Source organism: Mus musculus, chromosome 13, assembly GCF_000001635.26.
Source record: "Mus musculus strain C57BL/6J chromosome 13, GRCm38.p6 C57BL/6J".
Classification (NCBI taxonomy): domain Eukaryota; kingdom Metazoa; phylum Chordata; class Mammalia; order Rodentia; family Muridae; genus Mus; species Mus musculus.
Window position 1 is genome coordinate 27,658,124 of NC_000079.6, and position 10,388 is coordinate 27,668,511.

Consider the following 10,388-nt stretch of genomic DNA (forward strand, 5'->3'; position numbering starts at 1 on the left):
ATAGTTATATTATATATATATTAGTTATATATATAGTTAGTTATAATATATATATATATATATATATATATATATATATATATATATATATTAGGAAATTTGAGATTGAAATTGGACAGTTTCTTTAAGAAGGGATAAGAAATATATTTACCTGTTAGTATATGGATACATTTTAGAATGCAGTTGGGAATTACTTTGTGTTATTAAAGTGGTGGATTTGGACTAGTGCAGAATCTTAATGTCAGGTGTAGGGATTCATCAGATCTGTCCAGAGCACATTGTGTACCAACCCTGAATATAATGGCATGGGATGATGTGATAACGTATGATGGACAGAGAAGCTGGGCATACACACAGGGTGTAAATCCTATCCCACCCTAAATCTTGGGAAGGCATGGGCAAGGCTCATAAGACTAGATTGGACCACTAAGTATGAACTTCAGCGACACATTTGAGGACTACAGTGAATACATGTGACTTGTATATTAGGGGAAAGTCTTACAAATTGAACCACAAAACATGGTGTTAATTGTCTCGAAGACCTGATGGGTGGTTATAGCATAGGGTAATAGGACAATTTCCATCAAACTGAATTACTTTCTTGCAGTATCCCAATAGTCCCATCTACTTAATAATATGGAAATACATTTAATTATGGATTAAGTATTTGATACTTATAATTATACCAACATTAACATTAATTTACTGTGATTCTGATGTTTTTGATTCTCCATTTGTCTGTCATTCCTCTTAAAGCTATTAATACATTTAATACTAAATGAATAAAAGGTAGTAACAAATTTTCTTTGTAAACTTTTAACATATACACATATATATTTATATATATAGTTTATTTTTATTTTAAAAGACACTCGTTATACTCAATTATACTTTCACAATTATAAAATTAAGATTATTTAAAAAGATTCAGCATCATGAAGCATCTCTAATATTTTTGGATAAACAAACATCACTACTAACATATACCACACACTCTAATAGCTTGAGATAAAGTTCAACCATATGTATATCTACACGTAAGCAATAGGAAAATTTACAAAGGTCAAAAAGACTAAATTCTTCATCAGATGATTTTAAGTCTTCAAGACCAGAAAAGACGGTGTATTCCACATTTCCTGTTGTTGTTGTTCCATAAATCTAATGACCAAAATGAAAATCATTCAGTTATTATTTATAGACCTTATTTTTTGTTTTCCTTTTTTATTAGATGTCAAATTATATTTAGAGAAGTGATAAGTCTGTGAACCTTCTTTCAGACAGGTATCTGTTTTAGCATACCTGCCTGCAAGTTATACGGATTCAGTGATGGTAAAAATGTTGTGGGAGTAACTATTCACTCTTTGATTGGATTTCAGCATCATTCCATGGGATCTGACCCATATCTGACACTACTAGTAAGACCTAGAACCTAAGACTACATAGATAATAGGCCTAGAGTACAACCTATTATTATTCTGCTAAATTAGCATAGGAATATTGTGATACCCATAGATAAGAGTATCTCTCATACCTTAAGTTTCTTCTGATGGTACATAATAATTGACAAAGAGTCTGACAAAACTGAACACTACACAGAGAGTAAGAAACTCTAGACCACTCAAGCCTGAATAAGATGTCTTTAATATCCCACCACCACCTCCAAAGCTCCAATATCTACAAGAAATTGAGAGTAAAAAAATATAAAAAAACAAAAACAACAAAACGGGAGTTAGGTCACAGGACCAGCATCTTCAGCATGCAATAGAACTGATGACAGCATTCACAAGACCTGCTCAGGTTCAAACTACACAGTTCTAGATATGAGAATAAGAAGTAAACACAAAGTCCTATCCAAAAAGTTATTTGCAATTGATACCAGAAGAAAAGGGGTGGGGAGAAACAGTTTTCTCCAAAAGAGTATCATTGGGTATCTCAACCATATTCTGGGTCAGGCCTCAAAACCAGGAGTAATGGGTGTACAGAAATCATACTTCATGAGTTTTTCTGTTTTGTATGGGTGGATTGTTTTCATTGGGTATTTATGTCTTCTTGGTTATCTTGTTCTTAGTTTGCTCCTCTTTTTTTTTCCCCCTTTTGTTATGTTCCTTACTTTATGAGGGAAAGTGGGAGGTAGGGAGAGAAAGTGTTTTGTAGATAAGGTGGTAGAGAAATGTGGAAATTAGGAAAGGGAAAGGATGTGATCAAAATATAGTATATTAAATATGTTTTAAAGAAAAATTAAGAAAATTAATTAAAGAAAAGAAAACCTGTTATCACAAAGAAAAATAAAACCATATAAAACTTCAACCACAGGTATGCATGTTTTCACATATCCTGCATACAGTACTATACATCTGTCAGCCACCTCCAAGTAAAATCAACACCCTGGTATGCATTTTCTTATATTTAATTGACTTCAGACAAAATTTGTCCTTTCATGACTGTGAAGATGGAAGATCATGATTTGATACTTAAACATAGACTTGTGTTTGGCCATGGTATGTAAGGAATGCTGATTAGCAAGGAGTAAATGTTATAAGAGTGTCTAGTGAAGTGGTTGGGAATATTTCACTCTGCTCAAAGAAAGAGGTACTGTTCAAATTACTGTGAAAAGTTATTCTTTAATCTCTATCTTTTACATCTGAGAATATCTACAAGTGAGATGCTTCAAATTTTAATCTCTGTTGCAGAAGTCACATCATTCATGAATAAGAAAAGGAAAAGAAAAGAACATTACTCACCGAGTTGAGTATACTCTGGGTGTACTCAAAAAGCTCTGCAAGTTTTGTTTCAATGTTTTTGGCTAATGAAATGACATCATCATGCATTCCTGGAATACTTCTGAGTGTGGTCAGTAGAACTTTAGAAGTTTCATTCCAAGCCCACATTCTACTGAGGATCAGCTTTGGAAATTCGTTAAACTAAGCAGCCACATATTATCAATTGCATTAAGGTAAGTGAAATAAAAAAAAAAAAAGATTAGTCAGTTTTGGTTTTCTATGAGACAAGCTAAAATAAATATCTATTTGCTATTTTTATGAGAAAGCAGAAACAGTAAAGGAATAAAAAATATAGACTAATAAAATAAAAACATACAATTTAATATCATAAAACAGGTTATGTAGATAAATATTATTTTCAATTATCATTTTATTGATTGCATATGCAATTCTGACATTAGACCTTCCTGTAATCTCTTAAACATTTTTTGGTTTAATCCTGGGGAGCCCAAGAATTTGCTGAGGCTTCGTAGATACTTTGATTCAGGAAAAATAGATACCCACAGTGTAAATGGCAAAATATTTAACTTACATCCATCACACAAATAAACTGCATTTTTCCTAATCATATATTTTTAGGTTATCAGAATATCAATAAAAATATTCCATGAAGTCAACCTGGCATTGATAAACATGGATTCCTTAGTCTAGAGCACTCCCTCTTCTTGCCTCTACTAGAGTAAAACAATTGTTGGAACATATAAATTAAGAACAAAGGAAAAATAGAATTTCATTATCTTTAGTAACAGCATGAATTAAAATAACAATGCAATTTTGACATTGCAGTGCATTCCAGGATCTTATATGAAACTAATTCATGACTTAAAATGTTTCATGTGCTGATATCTCTAGCTATCACAGAGTCAGTGAATGAGTTCTGAGAAAACCAGTGGACATTGTGATGGAAATAGTTAAACTACATGATAGAAAAAAAAAAACAGATCCAAAGGTGTTGGCAATATAGTTTCCTAGGACCATTACTGTATGTGAGTATGAATAAGGACTTGAATTGGATAGAGCCAAGATACCTGTTTGATGGAAGGTTCGAGTTCTATAAACTTTTTCAGCACCTCAGTCTCCTTACCTCAGCTAGCTTTTGTGAATGGTAATTGCAGCAATGTCAATAAAGTACTTTATAGAGTGCCTAGATAGTGCATATCTAGAAGTATTTTCTTCCTCCACTTTGTTTAACTATTATCACAAGATGTTAAATCAGTTCATTTGGTGATGAGTTTTGAAAAAGAATCATAAGGGAAGATGACAATAGTTACAATTAGAGATGGACTGATATGTAGACCTCCTCATTACAACTGAGGGAATGGATTACTCTCAGGAGCATTTCACCATCCTCCCTTGTTCAGATGCTTTCAGTTAAGACACAGAAGAAAGCTCAAAAGTCATACATACGTTGATAGGTAAGTAAAAAACACAAGTAGAGTAAGAAGAGTCTTGAAAATCAAAATAACTGAGCATGGTGGTCAGTGAGTGACATTTGCCTATATTAAGTAAATTCTAGTAGTGAGATATCATTAAAGTAAAATTCTCTTAATGGACTATTTAGGGACTTGATACAACATGACTTAACAGTTCTGTTTTTTATTGAAATCAATAACAGGAGTTGTCTTTCTTCATTCTTACTCCATTTCCCTGTAGACATGATTTCCATATCTGTTATACTACTTACAAAAACAGGCAGCATGACAAAGCAGTGTTCCTCTACTGCTTCAGCTGTTTAGGTTAAAAAAATAAAATCAAGGTAAAAACTCACAGGAATCTGTTGAGCTTCGTCCAGGTTTTCTGGAGTTTTGATGGAATAATTGTGGCAGCAGGTGAGAGCCTTGACCAGATACTCCATGTCCTCAATAAAGTCAAGCATCTGTGTATATCAAATTAGTATTCAGTAAATAGAAGTTGAAAAATATAAGTCAATGAAATTTTAACCAGAATATAAATGTACTCAATAAATATGTGCTTTATAAAAAGCACATCTAAGATTAAAGACAACAACATAAACATTTTCATACCATTTAATGGGTTTGAAATCTCTGATATCTTTTAATGGTTTTGAAATCTGATTTTCTTTGTCATATAAATGTCCATCTCCTATCCTGTACTTTATTTACTCTGATTTTATTTACTCTCTTCTTATTTTTTTCTTATTTTTCCTGTTTTCCAATATTGAATGGAAGAATTAAAAATAACAAAGCTAGACAATGGTGAAGTGTCTTAGAGATTAATTTTCTCTAGAATCTGGGCCCGTTATTATGGTATTTGGTAACTACATTCATTAACTTCTTGTTTCCTGATTGTTCTAATGACACAGATACTTTACCTGGGCATTTTAAAATTATATGTTTTCTTCCTGTTACAAGAGAATGTAAACACCTGTACCATTAAGTGTTAATCATAAATCCTGACTGACAATGGCTAATGTTTTACAAAATCAGAGAAAGCAAATTGAACATTTTTAGGAAATAGGAAATAGTAAGCAATGAAAATAAAAGCAACAAAATATTAATGTTTATGTTTTGATCAATAGATCATTTATTAATATTATACTTTAAATATACTATCAATAGCTTGTTATTTAAAACTGATAATCAGCTACTGTGTAGAAGTTGAATGGGTTCCCAGAAATGTTAAGAATTTCAAAGAGGGTCAGCAGAGAATGAGAAATGACAAACCAGTTTGAAAAAAGTCAATGATAACACATCTGTAGCAAATGCAGAGACACATTCTCTTGATGCCCATAGTTTTACTGAAGCCTTACATTTTTCTCCTTTCTGTTGACTGACTTTGAACAGATAGATAATTTGTAGTCAGGAAGAGGATGTCTATTTTTGCTTGGCAACAAGCCTTGCTACTGAATGAACTCCAGTACTGGAAAGTTGTAATAGGAATCTAAGCACTGGGGTTCCTGAAAATAAATTAGTGCTTTGCTTCCCTCTTGATATGCTCTCCATTTGGATTGCTTCTGTTCCCTATACCCAACTGACTACAATGCAGTTCAGCCTTCTTGGGGATCTGCAGTGAACTAAGTGAAAAATGCCAGTGTTTTCTGTCTTCTTCAAAGTTACATTCAGATATAGGAGATCTTCTCTAGTCACAATGGTAACACTTATAGTTCAAAATAGTAATCTTAGACTAAAAAGTAAATTAAGTTATAGAAAATTGAACAAATCATTCTTTGCAAGCTTCCCCATTCACTTTTTACTATCAGAGGCTTTCTTGTATTATAATACTGAATGAAAGATCAAAATACACTTGTGGATGTGTAACTTGACAATTGGTCCTTAATGCTTTCTCTTGTAAGTTTGAGTGACACCATTAGCATGAAGGCTTTTGAAATAAGAGAAAATAGAAATAAGTGAGATACTTACAAATTTGGAATAGGATTCTGATGCTGAATTTAGCTGAGCCAGGTTGAGGGCAGTGGCAGAAATTAATGAGTAAAGTGCCATCATGACTGCATATTTATTGCAGAAAGAGGCATTCTCTGGGTTCCCACGTAAGTAATGAATTCATGTCTACTCCCTCTTTCTTGACACTAACTGGCCTTGAACAGAGAACATACAGTCCTCAGGAACACAGAACCTGTTTCTTTTCTAATTCAGGATTCCCTGTGAATAAACTTCTGCACCAGAATCCTTTAAATATGATTTAAATGTGATGCAAGTATGGTTTCCAGCATTCTGTGAGAAGCTAATATGTTGTTGCTGCTCCTTGCCTTTTCCCTCTCTTGGATTATCACACTTTAGATTTAGTCCACTCATTCCTTCTGACTCACTGCCAGGCACTTCTCTATTGGATTTCTCTAGTGTGCAACTGACACTGGCTCCACAGAAGCAAAATCATGGGATCAGAATTCTTCCCGGGACACAGCTATTAAAACGTTATGTTGCAAGTACAAAGATTGTTTTTAACTAAACAAAAACAATTTTTTAAAAAACAGATAAAGTCCTACAGATTTTTTTTTAGCAAACCAGTGATTTGATGAAGCTGTCCTCTGCTTTTGAACAGCTGACATTTTCTTTTACCTGTAGAGCTGTAGAGGTGTATCTCTTGAAACTGGAAATTTTTTTCAGTGCAAAAGCAAAGTCATTAACATGAAGGCTTTGGGGAAAAAAAGATGGACATAAGAGAGGTACTTACATAGTTCTCGTATAATTTTTCAGAGACTTGATTGACTGTCTAAGGTAGGATAAGGGAAAATAACAGAAAAACAAGTGAGTTCATCTTGACATCAATGCACATTTACTGTAAAAAGGGACACATTCTCTGGGTGCCTATTTTTGAACAGAAGACTTGTATATTATTTTGTCCTTGGTATGTACTGACACTGAACAGAGAACATGTAGCTCTTTGAAACAGAGAACCCCTTCCTGTTCTAAACAAGCCTTCCAATAGAATAAACTTGTGCATCGTGCCTACTTAAACATTGACACTGAGGGTTTAAACATTTGAGAGGCTAATGTTTCATGTTTTGTCAATTTGTTTGCTTAATTGGTTTGGGATTTTTTGTTTGTTTGTGTGCTTATTTTGTTTTGTTTGGCTTTCTCACTTGTCATATCACCACTTAAATTAGTTTCATTCATTCCACATGACTCACTGCCATACATTTCTCCTCTATTGGTGTGCGGCTGTGCATTGAACAATGATGCTGACAGAGATGTAAAGAGTAAGGAAGCCAGAGCTCTTCCCCATCTGTGTCTATTAGATTTTTATGCCACAAATGAACATGTAGGAAAATTTAAAGATAACTAGGAGAAAATCCCAAGGCTCATTGATTGCTTCAAAAATATGTGCCATTTCATGAAACTTGTCCTCTTTCTCCTTGCTTCACGTTTCAATGGTTGATGCTTTAATTTTTTTAGTAGAACTGTGCATTTTTCATGATGACTGTAAATGTAATACAGGACAATTTGACTGTGAAGTTCGTTTATGAAATAGACCAGAGCTAAGTGAAGTACTTACATATGTCTTGCGCAGTTCCATGTTGAGGTTTTTGATATTCCAAGTTAGTCTCATGGCATTATGAAACAGCCCATTGATGGATAATGGATAACCATCAGTCTCATTGCTACTCAAAGGTACAGAGGCCACATTCTCCCATAAAAGGAGGCTTGACACCACCACCAGCAGAAGTGCCCCTGCTAATAGAAACAATAGCTTTTCTAATCAATTCATCCAAAGTCATCAAAACAAGATTTTATTATCTTTGACCTGTGCCTTTCCCTTTATAATTTGATACTATGTTTCATTGATAGGGAAAAAGAATCTTTCACTGTGAAATGTAATTCAATAGTTACATTTACATAGGTATATAATGTTAGAACTTAGTGACTTCCACATTTTGGGATAAATACAAGGAATAATGGTAAATTTTTCATACAACTGGAGATTAAATTAATTGTCTATTAGTTTAATAATGCAAGAATTTGTGCGGGTTTTCAATTATCACTTCCTCTAACATATTTTTTTTAATTTTTGAGATTAGTATAATTACATAATTTATCTCTTCTCCTTCCTCCTTACTGACACTCCCATATATCTCTTATTGCTCTTTTTATTAAATTTATGTTCTCATTTTCTCATTAATTGTTTTTTATGTAATATATATATGTGTGTGTGTGTGTGTGTGTGTGTGTGTGTGTGTGTGCATTTCTATTCTTGAATATATGATTACAACCTGTAAAATGTTACTTGGATGTAATATTTTCAGAAAGGACCATTGGTTATTAGATAGTGTGTGCTTTCCCCTGTGGAAGACTATGTCTCCCATTCTAATTGTATCTTGGTTGCCTGAAGTTATTTTAGTAGGGGTGAGGCCTCTGTGAGACATCCATGTTAGCATATGTATTTGCTTTGGTATTCAGCTCATGTTTAGGCATTCAAGTTGGTAAGACATTTTAAGTGTAGCTGTGATCGTCTTAAGAGATACAATCTCAGAGCAAATTCTCTTTTTGCCAATGTAAAAATCACATGTAAAACTCAGAGATCATTGTGGAATATGGGGAAGATAAATATCAGTTTTCCAAACTCAGTGTGAAATGTGTACATTTTCATGAGGATACTATGACATGTTTTTCAGTATAGTATTATTCATATGTCTTAGGACTAAACTTTTTGTGTTGAGTAAAAATTGGAACATTCTTCCTTCAGGAAGGCCATTTCTTATTATATAACTAAATTTTTCAAAATTATGATGCTTTCACAAATTTATTTTATGAACAGTAATATACATGTATACATTAAGTACATGTGCAGTCCTAACATTTATGATCTGAAAGATATTCACAGCTTAAGCTGAATACAAGGAGCTAGTCTTACTAGTTTTTTGTTTTCTAATCTCAAAGATCCATTGGTTTTCATTATCAATTCATTTACTTAGAAATTTTATCAAGAAGAGAAGTTAATTATTACATAATCTCCTTCTTTGGAATTTTCTTGGAAAATATTCTGCTTGAATAACAATTCCAAAGCTGTATGGTTAGATACTCATCTACTGCTCTTGTATATTAAGTGCCCAGATTAGTGAATATGATTAATTTCAATCAAGTCAAGCATCTAATAGCACAAATCAAGAAAACAGAAAATGTTCCTTTCTTCCTCTATAGTAATTATAAATTTAATACAAAGTCTCTTTTTTATCTCACTCCAGTCAAATGTCTCATTTTCTATAATTTGGCTTTTGAGACTGATCACTGAGGAAATATAAGCAAAACACTTACTCTTACCTCTAGACAGTGATAAACTTCCTCTTCCTATATAGGTCATTTAAGAAAATTCACAATTGTCTGTGGACATTTCTACATGTCTCCTAGAAGCAAGACTCCTTTTAAAGAACCACTGATCCAAGAATGTGTGGTGTATTTGTTTTCTAGAGTAGTAATTAGAAACAGCTTCTCAACTTTATCTATTTTACTTGTCCTGACTAGATATGAACAACAGTCTCTTCATATCATATATAGAAAAAAATGACAAAAAATGTAAATTGTCAAAACAATCTTGTACATCAGTGGATTGTCTTAGCTTATTTAGAACATGAGAAGTTACTCACAGGGGCATGGTTGAGAGAAAGAAAATGACATCTCTGAAGAGTTCTGGCACAGCCTGTCTGCTTCACGCAGTCTAACACCCAGTAAATATTCCACCTCCTATATAGGCCATTGAACGATCCCCAGGGCAACATACTGCTAGGAGGCAAGAAGAAGTTACATTAGGAATAAAGCTGACAATCATATGACTCTTAAACTTCAGTCAGTTCTAAGAGCCTCATGACCATGATGATTCAAGACATTGATATAACCGTTTTAGCTTGTTTCAAGACTATAACTAGGGTCCAAATTAAGTTGCCAATTGCTTTATCCATCCCTATTTGATAAAGGTTGGTATGAATTCTATCCCCTAAAAAATATCTCTGTTTCGGACTTTCACTTTTGTCTATACTTACCTATTTGTGTTACTGAATCTTAGTTAATGTGTCATTTTTTTTCACCTTTTCTGAGCACAAGGTCACATGAATAGTCCTGCATATGAGTAGTTTAATATTTATGATTTTGTCCAGGATCCAGGGAACATAGGATAGGTTTTTTTTCTACATGTTTG

The 10,388-nt window shown here is 33.2% G+C and overlaps 1 protein-coding gene across 2 annotated transcripts; it reads right to left on the reverse strand.

The window, feature by feature from the left end:
- Nucleotides 1–460: 460 nt before the first annotated feature.
- On the reverse strand, nt 461–9,929 carry Prl7a2 (prolactin family 7, subfamily a, member 2). 2 transcript variants are annotated; one of them, NM_011168.4, is made up of 6 exons: nt 9,841–9,913; nt 7,755–7,933; nt 6,933–6,971; nt 4,549–4,656; nt 2,742–2,921; nt 461–1,158 (listed from the first exon to the last, which is right to left on the reverse strand). In NM_011168.4, the coding sequence occupies exons 1-6, from the start codon at nt 9,869–9,871 to the stop codon at nt 934–936; spliced, it is 762 nt and encodes a 253-aa protein (NP_035298.1). In that variant the 5' UTR covers nt 9,872–9,913; the 3' UTR covers nt 461–933. The 2 variants fall into 2 exon arrangements, with proteins under 2 accessions (NP_035298.1, XP_006516644.1); XM_006516581.1 differs by having other exon boundaries at nt 833–1,158; nt 7,755–7,930; nt 9,841–9,929.
- Between the last annotated feature and the right edge of the window lie 459 nt (nt 9,930–10,388).

Excerpts from the sequence above, each read along its gene's own strand:
- Prl7a2 (NM_011168.4), bottom strand. The coding sequence starts at position 9,871 with ATGTCATTTTCTTTCTCTCAACCATGCCCCT. Across the intron at positions 6,972-7,754 it reads TGGAACTGCGCAAGACATAT|ACAGTCAATCAAGTCTCTGA; the intron begins GTAAGTACTTCA and ends ATCCTACCTTAG. Across the intron at positions 4,657-6,932 it reads AAAAATTATACGAGAACTAT|ATGCTTGACTTTATTGAGGA; the intron begins GTAAGTACCTCT and ends TGATATACACAG.